Raw genomic sequence first — 22,762 nt, 5'->3', positions numbered from 1 at the left:
TGAGAGTTTAAAAACAGAACATCAGCTTCTTTCTGTTGTCTGTACTCTGTGAATGGGGAGTGTCATAGGATCCAGTTGGCAGAAAGCACAATGTATAATTTACTTTTTATCATGGGATTATACAGATAAACAGTGTCTGCTGCCTAACAATGTTATTTTGTTAATCAGCTGTAATCTTAGTAGTCTTAATAACTCAAATCTACAACCATTGTGTTACCAGACTCACAAATCAGCATAACAATTGTCTGCAGTGCAGTACAACTCTAACTAGGATGCCCTGGAACCTTGTGATGCATAACTTAGTGCCATCAGCAGCCTACTTACGGTGTTTGCAGTCGGCAGTGGAGTTTACTTTTGATGTCCCTCATCTCCATCTTCTTCTCTTGTAAATGTGTTGCCAAGGTGTCACTGTTTATCAAGGATGATGGGTTGAACAATACTTGGAAGCACTGTACAGGTCCTGGAGCTCTCCTGCTTAGGCATTGTCTACACTGATTCAAGGGCTGTCAGCAGCATGCAAGGGCTTACTGCTTCTGTGCTTTTCCCCTAAGACAAATACTGTTTTGATTTTAAGGTAGAAAGTGCCCAACTGCCTCTTTTCCACAATCTTTTTTCAAGAAACTTCCCCTAAAAAGTAAAACATGACTGTTTTTTCTGTGTCACTCCTTCAGATCTACAGCATAAGTTTGTTACTCACAAGGCTGTGTGTTTGTGTGAGGGAGAAATCTGAATTCTAAGCTACAATGAACATCATTCTGTGAGATTCCACGTACAGAATTTTCAGCCTGTAAACAGGACCATTCTCATGACCTCAGGCTCACATGGATTTCTCTTGATAACACCATCTAATAGGATTTAGAGTTTAATTAAACAGCTGTCACTTTATTTCCTCATTCTGCCGCAATTTAATGTTGAATTAGTTCCTAAATTAGTCATGGCTGAATGCTTGCCTTCTTACAATTGAGAGCTTGGATGAACATAAGGTTTGCTCTTCAGCTAAATTCAAGCAACTGAGGCTCGTATTTTGCATTCTTGCTTTTTGCACAGAACTTCCACTGACATTGGTGGAAGTTCCCCAACTGAAACAGGGGCGGAATAAAATGTGAGATTCCTGCAGTCAATCATAGTGTTACCTAACTTCAAATGACCAAATGTGATGATGTGCTTCTTCTCAGCTCTGGCTAGAATACATTAGCTCTATGGATGTTGTTTTCCCTTTCTGAAAAGTACTGATTTTTCTGAATACCAGGCTGCTGACTTTACTGTGAAACAATGAGTACAGCTGTGGAAGAAAATGTTTAAACCAACTCTACTTCTAGTGGACTTAACTCAAATCAAGCCTGTAACCAAGACCAGAGTATGAACAAAAGTTTATGGTACTCTGAATCATAACATCCATTCTAGAAGGAAAGCTCTGAGTCGTCTGTAGAGTCCTGTTACATGCTTCAAATTCTAGATAATGGTCTGGCTGAACTCAGGTCTTGGTGCAATATAATGTAGTGTCTGCCTCCCTTCCTGACTCTGATCTCCCCATTCTTCTTTGACATGCCAATTAATTTTTTCCTTACTTATTTATTAAACGTAATATCAAGATTTGTAACTGTGGTAGGTGGGTACAGGCACAGACAGAGAAGTTGCAAACCACGAGGCTGATATAACTTAGAGCCCGTGGGCTTCTTCGTTAAATCTGTTGGGTTTTTTCCTTGATGGAGGGAAGCGAATGGCAGTTCCTCTTCCTTCTAACTAGTTACACTTGAGTCACAACCTATCAAGTGCTTAACTGTAAAGAGGTGGGAAGGCCACCCAGCACTCTTACTTTCTTTGTTTGCTTGGGAAAGGCTGATTAACATTGTGAGTTGCTTGTGCTGGGAAGATTTCATGCCACGCTTGCTGCGTACATATGGCAGCAGAGGAGCTTGACTTTATCTGCAGTAGGTATCAGGTTGTGACCTCGGGGCTTCATTTCTGAAGTCGCTGAAGCAAGGTTTGTGTAGCAGAGGTACAATTCTGTGTCTTTGATGCAGAGTCCGAGGGTTCAGGTGCTTTGCAGAAGGTTGGGTTTCCATTCAAGCAAACGTAGTGCTGATTTGAGCTGATCAGTACACAAGATATTGTCTGGGCTGGGAAGGAGTAGATGTTTTGGTGGTGGATAATGAAAATTGTTGAGCAAAGGCATTTACTCTGTTGTGTTTCATAGCTAGTTGGACATTAAAGCTTATCAATAAATGTTGAAAGTAATTTCTTATGACACAATTCAGTGGATTGTTTTTGAACATCTTTAATTAGAACCTTATGTCTAACTGCTAGAGTATTCCTCTAACCATTAGAAGAGCAAGAAAAAATATTCCTTAATGCTACTGTTTGTTAATTAAATATGTTTAAATAGTGATGGTTTTCTTCATGTGCTGTATTCATTGAAGGAATGCCCTGGTAACAGGAAAGAACCGTCCTAATTGGGAGTTTGTCGTCAAAAAAGAAAACCAACTCTGTCTCTGCAATGTGAGGGACGGCTTTTGGGATTCAGTCGTTGCACTGCAAAGACAGTTTCAGGCTTCCAAAGAAGTTCAGAGCTCAAAACTCCCTTTTGTGTCAATTAGAATTATATGTGTGGCTCTCCCAATTCTGCTTTGGAAATGACAACCCTTGCTTTTTTAGAGTTTGTAATACACTTACAGAAACTTCTTTCCAGCATGGATATTGATGCTTACTTATAACTCATCCTCTTCCTGCTTTTTCAATTTACTTTACACTATTTTCTGTGTTTTGAATTTATTGAGAACAAGTCCAAACATTGCTATCCAGTGCTTTCAGTCTTCTGCCACACCAAATAAATTTGATTTTAAAACTTTAGTTGCTGCCTGCACAGAAAGTAGATTAGTTCTTGGGGGATTTTTAAAAATTAAAGAATGTAGAAATGGCCAAGATATTGTGATTTTGAAAAGCGCCTACATTTTAGATGAGTTGTGTCTCTCTAAAGCTTTCTTAGTCATCTTGTTTGTTTACTCCCAAATTAGCAGGCAAATGGGGTAGTATACTGTGTTTAAAAGCAAAATCACCACCTATAACAACTGTTGTGTTTCCTATTCTGACGTGAAAACAATTTTTTTCTTAATGTTGTTTGACATAATCTTAAAGATTCAACTGCTATGTCTGCTTATCAGTGGATAAGCTCAGGGCACTGCAGGAGGTGGCAGAGTACAAGGGTTTGGGTGCTGAATTGGACCCTCTTGTCTGCAGTGCACGTCCAGAGTGCTCAGTATTGCAGGGCAGACAGAGTTCTATTTAAACTCCTTTTATTTTTATGAGTTTCAGCTCAGCTTTTGAGGAGTCTTGGACCATGGATCTTTTATACATTGTTTAGAGTTTTCTGCCTAACAGCTCGTGTACGGGTGCAGACAGTGGGTCAGTTCTCTGTTACATTAAAGCCTTAGGCTTTATTGCAGCAATATAAAGGAAACACAGAGGAGGCGGAAGTTGTTCCATAAGGCTATTCCATATACAGGGATATAGGATACCTGTTTTTCTATTTTAGTCCTAAACAAAAAGACAATAGAATAGTAGAGGGGACTTATGGACTAAGGGAAGTGGCACATTTGCAAATTGCTTTTATTATACTATGTAATATATTAATTGCTTATACCTCAGTATGTCTTAATCTCTGTAGAACCAATGAGTTATGACTGCTTATGTGAAACATAAAGATTTCCAACTCTGCTCAAAGCTGTAGCAAGGTGGTGCTTCTAATGCTGAGGATCTCTAATGGTTGTAGCGATACTGGCTGTGAAGCCATTAGAGAATATCTACAATGTGTTTCCATCTCCTTTATGCACATCATGAATTTGAAATTCCTGAAGTTCATATTGGGCTACAGAGAAGGAATGTGAAATTTCAGTTAGCCCTTTATTATGGCAAACGATGCTTTTTATAGTTTTGGGGGCAGATGCATCTCTGAAGTAATTAATCAAAATAAATTCATTCAGATGCACATTACTGCCTTTAATGAAACCATTAGCAAAGGGCAGAAGATTGAGATTTCTAATTGCTGGTAATGTGCCAGTAGCCAAATTTTCTGCCTTCTCTCCAGAAAGGTCTTGGGAAATTTGAAAAGGTTTTTTAACCTTTGTAATAATGGCTTTCTATCAAAGCCACTTAGAAGTCAGATACGCTAATAATGACCTACTGGAAAGAGAAACAGAAGCAACATATTATTACTTAACAATTGGTACATCAGTTGTGCACGACAGAGTGCAGAAGGCAGGTGTATCAGTCACATTTACCTGTCAGGCTTTTCCATTTTAAAAGTATTTAAAAGAAATTTAAAGGAAAATTTCTGTTTTCCAGTGAAGAATGAGCATGTTAATTGGAGCAGGATCTTCTTCAAATACCAGATATGTAGGTTTTCATAGTATTGTTTAATTTTGAAAAAAAGAGACTACTAAGATACAGGGGTGGAGGGAACCACAAGAGGTCATCTGCTTACTTTCCTTTTCTACTTGACTCAAAGAGCCTATGTTATTGCTGAATGATGTTTAACCTGTTCATCGAAGATCTCTTAGGTTAGACTGTGCATTTTGTTCTGCCCCAGACAACTTATTCTATCAATTCTCTATCATTATTTTTATAAGGAAGGCTGTCCTAATGTCAAATAAATCTTCCCTGTTGCAGCTTAAGCTGCTTTGAGGTCCGTCCATGAACATGGAAAACAGTTTATTCTTACTCATTTTTGGAAGACTTTTAAGTGTACAGAGATAGTGATCATCTTTAATCTTTTCTAAGCTGAACAGTCCCAGTTCTTTCGGTGTTCTTTTTTATTTCCCTTCACTTAGGAAGGATTTTCTTTCAGTTCTCAGAATTGGAGATAGTTCTTTGGCTGAGGCCTTGCTAGTGCTGAGGAGGAATACTTTGCATCTTACATCAATACTCCTCTTTACACAATTTATTGCAGGAGGGTTCTTTCGTTGATTGAGTTACGGTTTTTAACCGCAGCAGCATGCAATTGCAAACTTATATTCAACTTGTGATCTTTTATAGACTCCAAATGCTTTTCTGAGAGCAGCTTTTCCTGTTGAATATTTTCCATCCTATATTTATAGGATTTGTTGTTCCCACAGAAAAGTAGCATCTTGCATTTAACTTTAATGCATCCCGGTTTTTTAAACCTTATTTCCGATGCTGGATTCTAATCCTGTCCTCTGGTGTTCTTGCGATGCTGTAGCATAGGCTCAGAGCTCGGCTGCAGCCATGGCTGGTGATGCAGCAAATATGATTTAACGTGGTACTGCTGGGAGTCTCACCGTCACCCAGGGTAATGCCAGAGCGGACTAAGCAGTTGGTCTTTTCCTGGTGATATGCAGGGCTGGGGAACCAGGATCCTCATTGTGTGTCGGAGTGCCTCGTGGTCTTGCCTGCTGGGCTTCCCACTATTGTGCTGCTTTTCTTAATATGTGATATCACATTGAGGCCAATGATTACTCAATGCTGCAGGCACGAGCAAAGCTCACCTGCAGGAAGTTCCAGTGACACCCAGGCAGTTTGTTGCAAGTTAAACCTAGAGGAGGAATTTACTCTGCTGCTTATGGCACAAAAGTTTCACCTCATTGCATAATCAGGTCTTGTTTTTATCCTTTGGGCAGTGGCACGGGGCTTGTTTCTTTATTGGTTTGTGTATATGTGATTTTCGGGCATGTCTTGAACTTCATAAATTACTATTAAATGCAAATATGGGTAAATCCCCAAGCCACAGAGTATGTTTTACATCTGAAACTCATTTCTATTTATGGGATTTCTCTTCCTTTGAATCTGTCCCTTTAAATTAGATTTCTCTATCGATAATACGTATCAGTGGCCAGGGAAAAACTGAATCTGAGTAGAATCATTTCAAAGCAGAGCTGCGATAGCCTGAAAAGATGTCCTGTCATTTCCACAAATTCTCTTACTGCTCCTTTGCCCTGGAGTCCCTAGTTCACAGTGTTTAACACTGAAAGTCACAAAAAATAAGACTTCAAGGAATCAAGGCAAAAGATTAATTTCAAAGGACATACGGCCCTTGCAGTAGCCAAATACACAGCAAAAAATATGTAGAACCTGCCTTTTGGTGAACCTGGTGAGTTATTCAGTGCTTCTTGTTTTGGAAGTCTGCAGATGGAAGAGAAAGATGGGTTTGTTACTGAGGGTTTTTTTCACAAAGATAGAGATCTACTCCTTTGGATCTGTTTCTGGACTTAAAAAAAAAAATACCAGTACATGGCAATAAATACTTTTGGAACAGAATCATAGAATCATGGAATAGTTTGGGTTGGAAGGAACATTAAAGCCCACCCAGTTTCACCCCCTGCCATGGGCAGGGACACCTCCCACTGGCTCAGGCTGCCCAAGGCCCATCCAACCTGGCCTGGAACCCCTCCAGGGATGGGGCAGCCACAGCTTCCCTGGGCAACCTGGGCCAGGGCCTCACCACCCTCATGGGGGAAGAAATTCCTCCTTATGTCCACTCTAAATCTGCCCCTCTCCAGTTTATACCCACTGCCCCTCGTCCTGTCACTATGAGCCTTTGTGAACAGCCCCTCTCCAGCTTTCCTGTAGCCCCTTTAGGCACTGGAATATCTTCAAGTTTGGATGACAGAAGTCAAATTGCAAAAGCCATGTGTTTCTGTACAGTGCTCTGTTGCTCAAAAATGTCAAGTACGCAGCTGGGTTGGGGGGGGCAGCCAGGGTGGGCTCTGCCTTTGAACATCAGGAGTTTCTGAGAATGGCCTTAAACTTTCCAATAGTGTTATTTATTGATGTGGCTCTACTTGGGCAGCTTTGTTTTTGTATATGCTGTAGGAATTATTTAGGGCTCTTACTTTTCTAGAACAGTCAACATTCCTGTTTTGACAGGGTTTGTGGGTTTTTTTTTTAAGTGTGATAGCATTTCTTGTGAGAGCTGTCAGAGAACCTGAGAAATAATAAGTTGCAAGATGAAAAGAAAATCTGATGTAGACTTCAAATTTTGAAATTTGAATTGAAAACAGTATCAATAGCATCAGTGTCCCATTTTGCTCCCCTTTACATCGATGGTTGCAGTCCTCATGACTTCAGTGCTGAGGATTTTGCTAAATATTTTAGTCATTTTTTAGAATGGGAACTTGAGAACTTGGAGAAAACTTCAAAGTTGTTCTTGGGAATCTTGGAAATACAATGATGCTGAAACAGTTCAGGAGTTTAGAAGTGTTAGCTTAGATGATGGTGCATTGAAAGGCTTTTATACACCATGACTCAAGTTCAAACTTCAGATTTCCCTGTTATTTTCCCTGCAGTTAATAGCAATACTAACTCCTTCTGGATTCCCTACATTGCTTCATTGGTCACATCAAAGGAAATTAAACACTCTTGAAACCGTTCCAGATAGAAGGTTCACAGAGAGGCCCCATCTTTGCAATGGGCTTAGATTTAAAGAGCAGTATTTTTACTTTCCAGGCTCTTGCACCCTGTCCCAAACGGTGACGATTCAATGCAATTTAGTCAAAGCTCTAAATTCATGTTTTGAAAGGTAAATACTGGGAAAAGCTCCACTGTTTAAAAACACAAGCTACCTGTTACGTTTGCCTGCCTGGATGGAATTTAGCCACAGTCATGTAACAGCATGAAATGCAGCTGACTGTGTTTATTTAGCAGGTAAAATATAATTGGGATTTTAAGAAGTTTTACCGAGTTATACCTATTTGAAGATGAGATTAGATCATTGGCCATGGAGAACTAATGCATCTTTCTTGAGTATAAGTCCAGTTGAAGAGCTGATGTTTGCCTTTTGGAAATCTCTTTAGCTGACTCTGAAAAATGCTGTGCTTTGTTTTGTTCTCAGGACACGGAAATTATGAACACCGCAATTCTCACGGGAAAAACAGTGGCAGTGCCCATCAAAGTGGTCTCGATTGAGGAGAACAGCGCTGTGACAGACATCTCTGAATCAGTTGAGTGCAAATCTTCTGATGAAGATGTCATAAAAGTAAGTTCATGCCATGTAACTACTAAGTCAACTCCTCCAAATTAATCGTACTACTGTTTCAAAAGCCTAAGGGAGGGAGTTTGTAAGAAAACAGAGTTAGGTGCAACAATACAGCCACCACACTGAGTTCCAGTAGAATTCAGTGTTTCATTTTTATTTGTGTCCTAATTTTAAAATGTCTTGGTAATGTCACCACAGTCCTCTTTGCACAGTTTGTTCTGTTAGTGCTGCCTCTCCAGATGTTTGTTATCAGTTTCCAGCTGTGATTATCACCTCCACAGCTGCACTAATGGAGTGGATTGGATGAGTTTTCCCCGGCAACTGCAATGCAATGTCATCCTGGTCGACTTCACATTCTGCTGAGAGCTGTTTTGAATTAATGACTTGATTCTGCACAGAAGCAGCTAGAAAGCATTCACATGACTGGTCCATCAATTTAGCACTAGCAGCTTAATGTCACACAGTAACAAACACCGGTGGGGTTGTATTGTCTTAAGGCAACGCAGCTATTTCTGCTGTGGACGTGTACTCAAAACCCTGAAGGAAATCCACAGTTGTGCAGGGGGGTCAGTACAAAGACACGGCTCTGCATGAATCCTGTTGCACTTTCCACACAGGACACGTGTGGTGCATGATCTTTACGCAAGGCTGATTTTGCCCTTGGTCTATAAGCTCTTTTGATCAGAGATGTTTATTACATTCTGTGATTTTGCAGCACCGGCCTTTGTGGTGATACTTCTTTGGTATCTTTAATATGCTGTCGGTTCTCTTGGATGGACGGTATACAAGAAGTAATGCCACAGCATTATGTCAGTTCAGTTTGTATGTTCATGGAAAGAAATAAGACTTCGTTGAACCTGCAGGATCCAACAGTTTGCTCCACTATCGTAGAAATTATGTAGGAGCATTTGTTATACCAGTAACCAAGTAGGTGGGAAAAACAGTCATACTTTGAACTAACAAAGCCATCAGAGAAGACTTTTACAGAAAGCTTTCTCCTTTCAGTGGATCCTTCAAAGCCAAACAAATTTCTGGTTTGCTGGAGCAAAAAGGGCTCCAGTATATCAGATACTTTACAAAGTTTCTAATCTCAAATAATTCCTGTTAAGCGTTTTCCCTAGGTAGCCACTTAGCTACAAATGAAAGTAAAAGCTGGAAATTAGTTTAGGGATCATCCTGATTGTAACCTAATTGGAAACCACATTCCTGAATAAGTGAAAACACAAGATAGCATTTACAGATAAAAAAACAAATTTAGAAGAGGACTACTTGCATCAACCAGAGTAGCCATCTTGCTTAAACAGCTTACAAAATTCTACCAAAACATTCCAGCCCAATGGGGATTTCTTCTTTCCAACAGTGAAAATGACCAGTGTTGAATTCTTCCATTCAGAGGAAGAGTCAGGTCCAGGAAAAGAAAATATGTTTGGACATTTGCTGTACATCAGGAAACGATGCATAGAACATGGCAGCACAATGATTTCCCATATAAAAATCCCGCTGCAAAAATTACTTCTGAGCTTTATAGCTTTGGAGTGTATGGATCAAGAAGAAATGAAATTCCTAAATCTCATAAAAAAGGAGAGTGTTTTTGTGGTAAGTGCAGTACAGCTGGACTACTGCAGTTCTCCAACAATTTGTTTGGAAAGAATGTTTTCTTGATGCACTATGTCCTTTGATTAGCACTTGGGACCCTGCTGTGCTCTCCTCTTATTTTCTACAGAAATAATTTATCTCCACTAAAAGGGTTCCGTAAAATGGAGCCTGTTTGCACTACTGGAATGTCTTTAAGTGCCTTCTAGAAGCCTCCCTATCTAGCCACTCTGAAGTTGAAGTGAAACAAATAACTGGAGGCTAACACACTGTGTTTATTGGAATCGACTAGAGAAATTTTTCAGGCGTAATTTCTTTCTCTTCAGAAATGTTTTGAAATTGCTGAGATGAATAGAGGAACTGTCTTCCATGTATTTAGAAATACATGCAGAATCTCTAGAGTAATGTGTCTGTGACACGAGTGCTAACTGCTGTGAGATGTACAGCTAGTTAAAAGTTCAATGAAATACTTTGAACAAAAAGGTTTTATCATCTCATCATAAAGGAAAAAAGGACTATTTTTTTTTTCACCTAGATGTTCCAATTTCCAGGCAATTTCTCTATATGGGGAAATGAAGTTTGGGGTTCAAGTCAAATTGATGTGTTCATATTGGCTATGATTTGAAAAAACACTCAGCTTCAAATGGAGCACAAAGGCCTCTTTCATCTTTAATTCATTTTGAAATTCTCCATCAAGCTTTTATGTTAAACTCTTTGGATGTATCATCTTCCTCAGTAAAATACTGGTTTAAATACCTTGTTGGAAGTAACTTTTTGTTTAAAAAAAAAACCAAAAGTCCAGTCATCATAAATTATATCTGTTGGGAAGAGTTCATGGTATCTTCAACAATGAATGCGTACCTGTGTTCCCAAGCATCCCTATCAAAGCAGAACCAAAACATATTTACAGGCATGAAAGCCCATAGATGAGTTTAAACCACAAAATAAGAAAAATAAGGAGTTATTGATGAGAATTATTTAATATACAAGTATATGATCTTTTGGAGGTCCATACAGATACTTTTGTTAAAGTTGAGTTATGTGGATTCTCCAATAACTTTGGACTCATGCAAATGTACAGAGTTAGGCTAGAAATTAAAGGTGATTGGTGCCTATTAGCACTCAGCTTGTAATATTTGGTCATCAAATAAATAAATGTCCATTTGTATGGTTCATGTAAAGACCCATAAGATAATGTTTTTGTCCAGCAATTTGAATGGCGATCAAATAAAAGCTTATTTATAAGTTTTACAGTGCCTTCAGTTTGGCTGCAATGCATTATTCTCAGTAACAGAACCCAGTGGAAATCTAAACCCTAAGATATATTTGCAAGTAACAGGTAATAGTTTCACCAATGATAATCATGGTCTCGAGGCAGCTCGGCGCACAGTTTGTGTCCTGTCTTAATCCGCTGACTACTGCCCCTTTTACTTTTTTTATTGTCTCATAGTTTCAACTCTTTACTTCCAAATTTACAATTGATTTCATGAACTTTGAATGCTCTAGACCTTCACACAGTGGTCCAACCTTTTAAAAGTAGACAGAAAATTTATTATGATACTAAAAATCAAGCAACAGCCAAATTTTACTTTGCTAAGCTGGAATTTACCGATAGGATCCATATATCTGGTTCCATTAATAGTAATTGCAGTTGCCTTCATAGGCTCCTTTTCATCTCCTGGAAATTCAAGTGGAACGCAGCCGGTTTTACTGGTGCTTTTGTGCAGTTACTCAAGAGCAAACACTGCTCCGGGCTCCTGGGTCACCTGGCTGCTCCAACAGTTGTGGTTTCATGCTATGAAAAGCAGTAGAGTTTCAGGAAACTTGAAAATACCTTGGAACATTCCCAGACTGAAAACTCTTGATAATGTTTACTAATGTGAGGATTTTTTTTTCCATTAAAATAACCTGAGTTCAAAAATCTTAAACGCTGTGTGACTTTCAGAAGCTACTGTAATTTTTTGGGTTTCTGTTTCACCGTTCTTGAAATAGCTTTTGTCCCATCGCTACGTGAGGGGATGCTGTATACGTGGTATTATATTCTTTTTGTATTGCTGCTATTTATAATTGGTAAATTTAAAGCTGGATTCTAGTCTGTGGATTAGCCTTGAACCTTATTTACTAGTTTATTTTAATTTTTACTCGGCGTTAATAGCTTTGAGATGAATTCAGATCAAAACATGGATTCAGATGGTGTTCGTCTTCACACGAGGCTGCCGTGGTCATCACTGGAAATGGAAACGCGACTCTGACTCCCTCAGTAGTTGTTAATAGCAGCTCTTGATTCATGGGACTGATAAGAAGAGGGAGACATTAAGTGCAGAGAATGTTAGGAATTCCTGTTAGGAGCTAAAATCCAGGACAGCGTCACAGCTGTCCCTCTCCTATCGCAGGAACTTGAAACAAAACCCCAGCTCAAAGCAACCCTGAACTGTTGGGGCTGAAGTTCTGGCATAGGGGGTTGTGGCTGAACCCAAACTCAATAGCTGGAGCTGCTGCTGGTACCAATACTTCCAAAGCAGTAGTGATGGGACTTGCAGACACCTGTCAAGGTTACGATTCTTAAATGCCCAATCCAAGAATATTTGACACACATGAGTAACTTTACTGCTGACATCGGGGAAGCAAACTCATGTGAAACAGTCATTTAGGGTTCAAAAACGTTTCAGAGATTTTGCCATTTGTGGTGGCAGCGGTTTACGAAATGAAATTAGTTCTTCCTACATAGATGTCAAGTCCTGTTGAAGTGTCTGCTGTTCATTTGTGAATCTATTCAGATTAAAGGCCAATCTGGATGCTGCATGTAGGTGCCCGATGTAGGAAACTCTCAGTTTGCTGATAAGGAGGCTGACAGATGGACGTTTTCATAAGAGATAAATAAATAGTTGTGTAGTAATTTAGTTTAAAATTTGTACATCTGGAACCATATCACAAGACCCTGTCTACTAAGCAAGAGTCATCAGCACTTCATTATTTAGATCATACTTTGCTGTTGTCTTAACATACCAAATCTTACACAAATGGCAGTACTTCAGCCTCTGGATAGAGAAGCACTATATTCCCTTTAAGAAGGAACCACTACTTAGGAGCATCCGTAGATATTTTTATTGAAAGTTGAATTATGCATTTTCCTAGCAGTAGGCGAATGCGGCTCCAAGCTGAGTGGCTGAGCTGTTAAAAGAATTGAACTCTTAAGCCTCGATCCTGCACTCATTAAAGTGCTGCACTCATTAAGGCCATCAGGAAAGCTGACCCTGAAATTTTAATGGTATGGGGACAGTTCCTCAAGCGCCTTAGTGTTTCATCATAGTACTACGGCTATCCCAGAGGAAAAAAAATCTTAATAAATACAGGATTATGTATCTAGGGATGCCTCTTCATCGTGTTATTTAGGGATAAAATAGAACGATATAATGCTTACTCTGACTTGAATTAGTGGCTGTGTTTTAGGTGCAATATGATCACTTTTTCTCTGAGTATGGGGGCTGGATGCAAACTTTGTCATTCAAAAGCAGCCTTCCACCAGTAAAGGAAATCATCTTACCCTTTATTATATCAACCCTACCTAGAAAAGTGTGTTTATCCATACATAAGCAAGGCTGACCTTCTGACATATATTGACTGGAATGGGAATCAGCTTCTCCCCACAGCAGGTGGACTGACGGGGGATAACGTCCTCCTGCAGCACGAGCTTCTGCTCTGTGATCTGCTTAGTGTAAGGGCTCAGGTGGTCCCTGGATCCACTGGAACTTTCCAGACATGCGACTGAGAGTGCAAAACAGGCACCCAGGGAACGGTGGTGTGGGAAGAGGTGATGACAAACATTGGTGTGATGGAAGGATGTGTAGTGTTACAGTAAAGACGGAGCTAGTGCTGAAGTCTGTCACAACCTGTATGAAGATGAATGGGAATCGGGCTGTGACTGCCCTTCCCTGGAGCACTGCAGTGCTAAAGGATACAGAAATGCTTGAGGTTGTTCAGGAAGGACCTAAATATTTGGTGTGTTGCTCTCCGCAGGGCTAATTTAAGATCTGGTCCCTTTCCTATTGAAATTGAAGTGTTACACAGTGAGCATTACAGAACTGATCTTGTAGAGAATCAGTGCTTTTGGTCCTAAATATAGCTTTGAGATAATCGTACTTGGTTTAGCGAAACTTTATTACAGATACTGCCAAAATATAATCTCTTGAGACCTGTCAGAGGAAAGCTAAGTCTGCTCGAAACAAAGCTTCCCGTGGCATCTAAGGTTTCTTCCCTATGCTTTCTTAAAAGCAGCATCTGGGGGCAGGTGATGATGTGGTGGATTGTGATGAAGTGTGATGCATATGGTGATTTCAAGAGGAAGCAATGTTTTGGGAGATTTGGTCCCATTCAAAACCCTGGCACGTCACAGGCACATTATATTTTCCCTCATACCTTTCATCTCCTGCTGCATACGGCAGGGTAAGCATCCAAACTTGCATTGGGTTTCTGCACCTCTGCGTACACATATATTCTTTGTATAGAGCTTTATTGCAGAGCCTTCAAGACTCAGAGGATTTAGGGCTTCGTATTATGTTTTTAGTGCAAGTTATAGGAGAAAATAAAAGCGCGGGGCTGACTAGAAAGAACTGGTTGTTCCTACCAGCTATTTTGATCAAGGAAGAACACGAACTTCCAATAGAAAGCTCCTACAGTGAATATAATGCAATTGATTTATTGCTTATTTTTCACTTAGGTCAAATAATACTCTATTTGCTCTTTGTTAGCTAGGTGTAACTGTTGTAGAGCTGAGCATGCTGAATAATGAGTAGGTGGATAAACTTCTGATGAATGCAAGTCTCAGCCCTATGAAACAAAGGCAGAAATGAAAAATCACGCTAGATGGGGTTTCCAGGAATCTGGTGTGGTCTAATAATAGACAGGCTGTATTCTGTGCAGTCGCTTTAATGTAATGCTCTCTTCTGTGGTTTTATGGCAGTCCTGCAAGATTCAGTGAAAGTGGGAGGGGGTCAATCTAAACAGAGAGCAGCTGCTGCCAGTCCTCCTCCACGGTAATGCACAGGCAGTGCCCATGGAGGGTTGACGCCTCTTTCAGGTATTTCAGCCCACACAGTTAAAATTGTAGGAGTGCTTTAATTTAAAAAAAAAAAAAATAAAGCAGTTCTATAACTTTCTGGAAGGAATATATAAAAGTTGGACTACTACTGTAAGGTACCGGTGTGTTCATTCTCAGGCTTGCGAGTCTGCTCTTGGTTAGCACCAGAATCAGGAGCTGAAAGCTCAGTCTGTGTGACGCTGTGCTGAAAGCCAACACGGCGGTGCTGCTTTAGGTTCCTGAGCTGAGCTCTCTGTGCGGGGCTGCGTCCCCTCGCTAGGAGCACGCCAGCAGCCTCAGAACAAGCGTGGGGTCTCTGTCACATCCACTGCGCGGTGCAGATGCCCTCAAGGGCCACCACAAATGACCTTCCCGAAGTTTATGTTTGCTGATGAACTGCAAATAAAGTCCCTGCTCACCACACCCTAATACAGCCTTGAAAGCCCTCCAAAGCAGAAGCTGTATCTCTTTCTGTGTCCAAAAACTATTTCTCTGTTGGCTTCTCTTCCAGTACTACGTTTTCCTTACTTTTGCATAAAAATTGTAAAGTTCTAAAAACATCAAAGAAAGTCACAACATGGAAATTCCCTTGTTTGGCTGTTCTAAAGCCCTGTGACTCTTTAGGCTTTTCTTCTGGTAAATCTAATATTATATTCTGAGCAGAATTGCAAATAGAAAGTCCACCTCCTTGCCCTCCTCCATATTTTTCATAGCCCTGTGATTTACTGAGATCAATATACATCGGAAGAGCAGAAAAACTTCAGAAGAGCTTTGGAAAAATGAAGCTTTACTGCACACTTCTGTCAGATGCAAATACGGCGTATAAGCCAGCAATGTATTGAGCTTTCATAGAATACATTGCATCATTAATGGATCCCACTACTCCCCAAGCAGCCAGTTCTGTGGAAATTGAAACTCAAGACTGACATGGTCTGCGATACTTAACTTCAGCGATAAAAGTTGTAAATACTTTGCCATCACGTAAATGCAAAAATTTCAAGGGCAGCTGTAGAAACTTTTAAACTCTGTCCTTGCAGGCTGCGTTCCCAATCATCTCATACCTTCAAACAGCTCACTACCTGTGTTGGTGATGGCAGTATGGAAAACCCATACCTCCCAAATGAAAAATCAAAGCAGAGTGGTAGTAACGTTGCTTCAGGTTCCATAGAAAGTGAGTGAAACTTCAAAGCTGCAAGATCAAGACCCAGAAAGTAAACGTTTAGTTTTCCGATATCTAGAGGTACAATAGGAAGATAAGGAGCTTTCTCCAGACCTTTTTGAGTAATACAAAAGAAACGATGGTTCAGTTCTCCTTTCCTTTTTTGCCAATAGCCGTAATTTGCGCATTGTGAGTTCGTATACTGTAGATACGTGGTAAGTTAGAAAATGACAAGCAGTGTGTGATGTTCTCAAATACGCAGCTACTGTCCAAAGTGTGTAGATGGAATCTTTAGTCCCAGCATTCGCCTCGTGATGCTGCTTTGCCAAGCAAGATATTTGGGGCCATGCTGCATATATAGTCTGGCATGTCCCTGGTGGGTAGGAGCCAAACTCTCTGTTCAGCCCCATTTTCAGAAATTACTTGACTCGAGAGTGCACAAAACAAGACAGATTTTGTTGTACGTGATGATGCCAGCTGCAGAGAGCTCCCGTGGCTCAGCGCAGCTACAGTTCAGCTTTAAAAGCTGGTCATTTGGGAGCAAATAGATGCCCTCCAGTCTCAGCTGGCATTTTGTGCCCCTTTTACTCTCTCAGTTCTGTCGTAGGGAATGATATTCAGTTAGTTAAGTGTACTGCTTCTGCTCTGCAAAGCTGCCAGCAAAATCTTTGTAATGAGATTAGATAATGTACAGCCTTTTCCCTAAGAAAAGCTCTCTAGCTTTGGGGGGGTTTCTACTTAGTTTTGCTAATCTAGCTGCAGATACTGAAAATGCAGACCCTTCTCCGCAGAGAAAGTCCAAATAGCTTATAAACCATGAGCCAAATTTTACAGAATTCTCTTCTGCAGCACTCAGGGCTCAATCCCTGTGTTATTAGAGGAGGTTGCTGGGAACTTGGCCTGAGAGTTGATCGCAGGGATGGCAACCACATTTGGAATGTGACAGCTGCTTTCAAGCACAAAGCAACACCGACACTCAAGCCGTGCTGCCCATTGAAAACTGCAGGCAGTTAATTTTAAGAGAGGCAGAATGTAAAGAGGCTTTAATCAGTTTTTAAGGTGTAATACCTGCTCCCGCATAGCCGTTTCCAGAATGGGAGTAGTTATTCCTCAACTATTACAAGAAACAAATTCGTTCTTTCTCTTTTGGTGGGCTGTAGGTCAAAACAACTTTCAGGGTTATTCTTGCACATAATGTGAAAAATTAAGCCTTTCCTTTTTATACAAAGATGACATTCTTATCACTATTAAGGCTTCATTTCTCTATTTAGACTGGATATAAGGAGGAATTTCTCCATGATGAGGGTGGTGAGGCCCAGGTTGCCCAGGGAAGCTGTGGCTGCCCCATCCCTGGAGGGGTTCCAGGCCAGGTTGGATGGGCCTTGGGCAGCCTGAGCCAGTGGGAGGTGTCCCTGCCCATGGCAGGGGGTGGAACTGGATGGGCTTTAAGGTCCCTTCCAACCCAAACTATCCTATGAATCTGTGATTTCTCAATATACCTTTATGCTCACCCTGTGAGAGGAGCTTTTAGCTTGACTTTCCGAGTGACTGAGCACAGCTCCAGCTGTAGTCGGTGGGAATGACGGGTGGCTCTGGCAAGTCAAGTAACGCTGGCAATTAGCAACTCCTATAATGAATGCTTCCATTTTAAAGGCTGATCTAACGGTGTCACAATGCTGCAAATGTCATTCTAGAGATGATGGAAGAGCTCAGGTCTGATGCTTTAACTCTTACCAGACTTAAAAGAGTTTAACGTGAAAAAATGCATAGTATGGGCCTTGAGACAGCTTCCATTTTCCAGTGGTAGGTTATTGAGTATTCAGGATTACGCATCCAGGCATTGAAATCCTTCTTATGAAACAGTTGTCCTCACCTAATGTTCACGCAGCATAGGATTTCCTTTATGTATAAAACCATAGTGTTTAATTGGAATCCAGGCTAGAGAGTTTTATAGAGTCCCTCAAAACCTCTAGAATTTAATAGAGGATAATTCCTTTTTTACAGTGGATATTGTTAAAAAAAAAATCTTAGAATAAATTCTATAGCGAGGACATGAATATTACAAATTTCTAAAGGAATGTCCAGAAAGCTTGTGGAATGATTATCACTGGCTAATATTTTCTATATATTATACCAGTGTCAGTATATTCTGTGGATAGGTCATTCTGATGCTCTCTATTCCTTAGTGGAATAAATGACTTTGTTCACAAAGCTTAACCTTCATGAGCTTCAGTTGCCCTTCTGGTATGTAAGAGTGATGATACTGAGCTGTAATACTAGGAGTGTCGTATATTTGAAAAGTGCTGAACATCACTGTTCTTTAATAATTATCTTGACATTTTTGTCATTGAAATTGAGATTCCTTTAAGAAATAATGGAAAAAAAATTTTGCCCATGGAGTTGCTTTCATAAATATTTAAACATTTATGTAACCTTTGAATATTTTAGCAACATTTACATTAGTGTAACAGAAACGGGTAAATGGGTTTACATACCAAAATACAAGATTCTGAATCTGATGAATGCAAGCAGGACATTTGCCATCATCATATCTCCTCATTTCTGTCCAGTCTTAAAGTTCTGAGATGTTTTAAGCCTCGGGGCATTTAATTAAGGGCAAACTACACAGACTTCTACCTAGAAAATGGTCTGATGCCTCACAAATTTGTGGTGTTCATAAACTTGACAGGATTGCCATATTAAAAGCTTCTTTTTGTCCTTCAGAACTTTCCTTCAGAGATCCTCTGGTATGGGTTGATGTCTCCAGAGGTGAAAAACCACTAGGAGAATAAGCAAGCTTAGACTAGACTCACAGAATTGCTAACATTCATTTATTTTTAGGTCTTATAGTCATTCTTTCCACTCCTGTGTACAACAGATATGAAACAGAACAGACATTGTTTGAGTTCACCTTCTATTGAAAGACAGTCTTAGCTTATATTTGACATGAAATGTGTCTTTCATAAACTATCTCCCTCTACCAGTAATTGAACAAAGATTTTGCAGGAATCTGTGGTGGAATTTAATACAGCAAACCAGGGATATTCTTACAGAAGTGTCAACAGCCCCTTTATGGCAACAGAGTCCAAGGCAGCACATTGTCACATCCTTCACGGTGACTTCAAGCAGTTCATGCTCTCTTCTTGCAGTTCTGCAATACAGAGCTCGTTGTGGGATCACAACCTTAATCTGCGAGGAGTAAGTAAAGGCAGATGCGGAGTTTTGTCATTTGACTAATCACGGTTCTAGGAATCTTCTTAATATTCACCGCAGCTAATGTGTTCGTTACCAGACGGAAAGGTGCCTTCACTCCCCAGATGACAGTCACTTTGTGCTGTAGGTGGTGATTCAGGAGTGACTCTTGATTTTCAGGTAGTAGTTTTCTCTGTCAGCTCAACAAAGTGTCATTTGTTGTAGAGAGAGTCTTTCCGAATCATTTGGAAAGGCAGTGGCCTTTGTTACAAAGGGGCACAAAAATATAATGCCAGAAAAAGAGAAGACAAAGAAGAAGCCTCTAGAGAATTTTGCTTAGCCCTGTCTTTTGCTGTCTAGCTTCTTTACTTTAGTTTTAATCTGGAGAAAGACATTAGAAAAGTAAGAAAAAAGTGGGAAAGTAGCTGAATGCAGCTTAATAATGAAAGAAACTGCTGAAATAGCATCAGAAAGCTCTTTATAATGCAAAATTTCTTGCTGATCTGCGATGCAGAATGGGAAAAAGCAGTCACTTAACGGTGGTGGCTAAGCAGGCTTTGCCTTCGTCATCTCTCACTTCTGATGCCAAAGATAAAAAAACACTTTCAGAAGGAAAATGTTTTCATAGTGAAAACTACTTCATCTGCTACAGGAGATGAGAGACAGATCACTGTTCACAGAGCCTCAGCCTCTATTAGAAATCCCCTTAGTCTTCTGTGGGCAGGACTCACGGATGAGACCCAGTCACTGTCCTGTTCAGTGACCTTACAGAAGCATTTGAAACCCTGGAGGGAAGCAGAGGGATACTTCTATCTGTCAAAACTGCTTAAACAAATATACTTTTTTAATTAAAAAGAACTTGTGTTCTAATATGATCCAGTTTAATTGATTACACTTTTTAATCTCCCATCTATCCTTTCTCCATGATGCCATTCAGCAGTGGCTTAGATTGTCCCTACTGGTCTTGTGTTTCTATCTCCTTTAACCTCATACATGAACAGATCAAAATCGTTTTGCCAAGTCTGCTTTGAATAACTCCAAAACCAAGTTGACTGATGTTGTTTCCATCAGAGTTAATCTGAGCTAAGGGGATCTGGATACCCTTGTTTCGCGAGGACTGTCTGCTTAGCAGATCAGACCTTACACGTGACTTGCTGATGGTGTAAATTAGAGCAGAATCAGTACACCTGGATTTGTTCTCTAAGGCTAAGAAATGGGTTTTATTTATTTTTTCAAAGTGACACTGTGTGAGATACGGACGAGGGAAGCAAACCTACTTGCTCTTATTCTTCTTAGCCCGCTAAAGCTAAGCTTAGCTGAGATGTGTTGCTTACGGAAGTTGTAGATGGTGGAATAGCTTTAATTTAATGTTTCTTGAGGAGTATCCTTAATCCTGTACATACAGAGAGCACACACACCATGAATTAGTCGCCGAGATGCTCTTCCCTTCTGCCTTTCATCCCCTATATGGCTGTAGTTGGGAAGTCTGTTGCCTTTCTTTGTCAAAATCCATCAGTGTTGCATCAAGAACAGGTACCTGAAAGCACAATAGTTAAAATGCATACGACACTGCAGTACGATATAAGCTTTGTTCCTCCTGTACTCTCTGTGTGCTCCCTCTTTATCAGAAATAGAGGAACAGAGGAAAGAACATGTGTAAGGACATTAGCAATGCTTGTACTTGGTGAAAAGAGTAATGTTTTTCTCAACGCAACTCATAAAGACCTGCCACTATTGCTGATGCATGACCAGTAATAAATATTATCCTGTAGCAATTTTAAAGGCTGTGTAGTAGCTACAGCAGCCACCTCCTTAGGATGCTGTGTGTATTTGTTTAGCCATTTGTTTGTTGCATACCCATAAAAGCATATAGCAGCTTTACAAATACAGATGGAGATTGGATCTCAGCCCAGAACCATTTAGGAATTGCAGTTTTGCTGCTATTGTTACTGGGTTTTTTTTTCTCACAGTTGCATTTGTTCTGTTACTGACAACACTGGGCTTTAGATAACAGTAAAACATACATCTAGATTAGACGTGGTCAGTCTGAAGCTGCGTGTGTCATCAGAAATCTTTTATCAGCGTGTGTATGTGGTTTACTATGTGCATAAATAAGCAACTTGTACAACTACCTCAGTAAGTTCATTCCTTTGTCTTTGGGATCAACTCTACAGACATGAGTAGAATGGAACCAATTTCAGGATGACAATTGCTGCTGCTCCAAGCAGAATTCCATTCGATCTTACTGTTGTGCAATAGGTAACATTCATATGTGAGATATTGTTTAGATATCTCTTCACCATCAGAGTGGTGAGGCCCTGGCCCAGGTTGCCCAGGGAAGCTGTGGCTGCTCTATCCTGGAGGGGTTCCAGGCCAGGTTGGATGGGGCTTGCAGCCCCTGATCTGGTGGGAGGTGTCCCTGCCCATGGCACGGGGGGCTGGAACAGGATGATTTTAAGGTCCCTTTCAACTCAAACTATTCTGTGATTCTATGAATTCCTTTTAACTTCAGCCATCTCAGAACTAGGTATCTGGTCTAAGATACCCAAGATCTGGTCTGAGATACTTCATCTCCCTCTCTGGTGGAGAGACATGAGCAGCTACATGGAGAGGGATAGTCACACTGCCAGGCATTGCGAGGAGAGTCACCCACTGGCCATTCCTGATTCCATGCAACTGAGACAGCAGCAAGACAACGGGCTTGTGTTAAACATCAGCAGCTCAAAGACAGTAGCTGAATCCCCCTGGTGGATCCCAGAGTGTGGCTCTAGGCAGAAATGACTTCATGATCAGAGAGCCAAGACTGTAACTCCTGACATGTAGCCCTTGCTTGCCTATACAGTTGGAGTTGTTCGCCTGAGAAACATTTTCATTGTCTTTCCTCTTCCAGGATGAAGCTGATGCAGTGGCACCATAGAAAGAAATAATGGCCCATTGAGGAAAGAGTTCTGAATTACTGCATATTATCTTATATTGTATTCTATTATGTACCTCTGCTGCATAGTAACGGTTAGATTAGCTCAAACAGGCATTCTGAAACAGCCCAGTGTGAAGTAGACCCCTTTCTGTATTGCCATTCAAGTTAATACCTGTAAAAATAGGGCATGCCATATACAGTGATAAAATGAAGACATTTCTGCCACCTTCAGACTTTCAAACCTGTCTCAGATGGTCTGAGAGAGAAGCCTAAACAGACAGATGGGGCCGGTATTGTAGTATGCAGTACTGTTTACAGTCAACAGAGCCCTGTTACGGGATAACCCTCTTAGAGAATGAGTCATAAAAATGTTTGTATGGTGTTCTCTGAAGTTTCCTTTTGCTATCTCGCCATTGATTTTTTTTATTATTTTTTTTTAACCAGAATGTGAGCAGTGCCTAAACCTGACAGAATAAAACCAGAATGTATATGCCAACCTAGGAACAGTTTAGCTCCTGTATCTGTGGGCACAAGGACACCCATCTGTTTGGTTAGCCTGAGGACAATAAGCTTCCATCTGATAATCTTCATTTGATTAAAATGGCATTGGGAATGGGAGTGGGGATAAAAGGGAGCAGATGATAATATAAATATATGTTCAGGTGGGGACACACATTGCCACCACAAACGATACTCGTTATGGGTGATGAAGTAGAGTTCTAAAGGGACGGGAGCAAGAGCAGGCGTTGAAGAGATCTGCTGGGTTCACTGTTAATTTCTGCAGACATACCAGCTCATTTAGAAATGTAACAGCTCCCATTGCTAGCCACTTAATGT

General features: G+C 40.5%; 1 protein-coding gene across 1 annotated transcript in view; it reads left to right on the top strand.

Annotated features, from left to right (window-relative positions):
* The window catches only part of TMEM132C (transmembrane protein 132C), a 215,950-nt gene that overhangs the window by 179,343 nt on the left and 13,845 nt on the right, over positions 1 to 22,762 (top strand). Inside the window, exon 5 of the mRNA XM_054082172.1 lies at positions 7,844 to 7,987. Within this exon, the coding sequence (XP_053938147.1) occupies positions 7,844 to 7,987 (144 nt within the window). The remainder of the gene's footprint in view (positions 1 to 7,843; positions 7,988 to 22,762) is intronic.

The sequence above is a fragment of the Cuculus canorus genome, chromosome 17, assembly GCF_017976375.1.
Source record: "Cuculus canorus isolate bCucCan1 chromosome 17, bCucCan1.pri, whole genome shotgun sequence".
NCBI lineage: Eukaryota > Metazoa > Chordata > Aves > Cuculiformes > Cuculidae > Cuculus > Cuculus canorus.
This window is presented reverse-complemented; position numbering and strand designations above follow the sequence as displayed.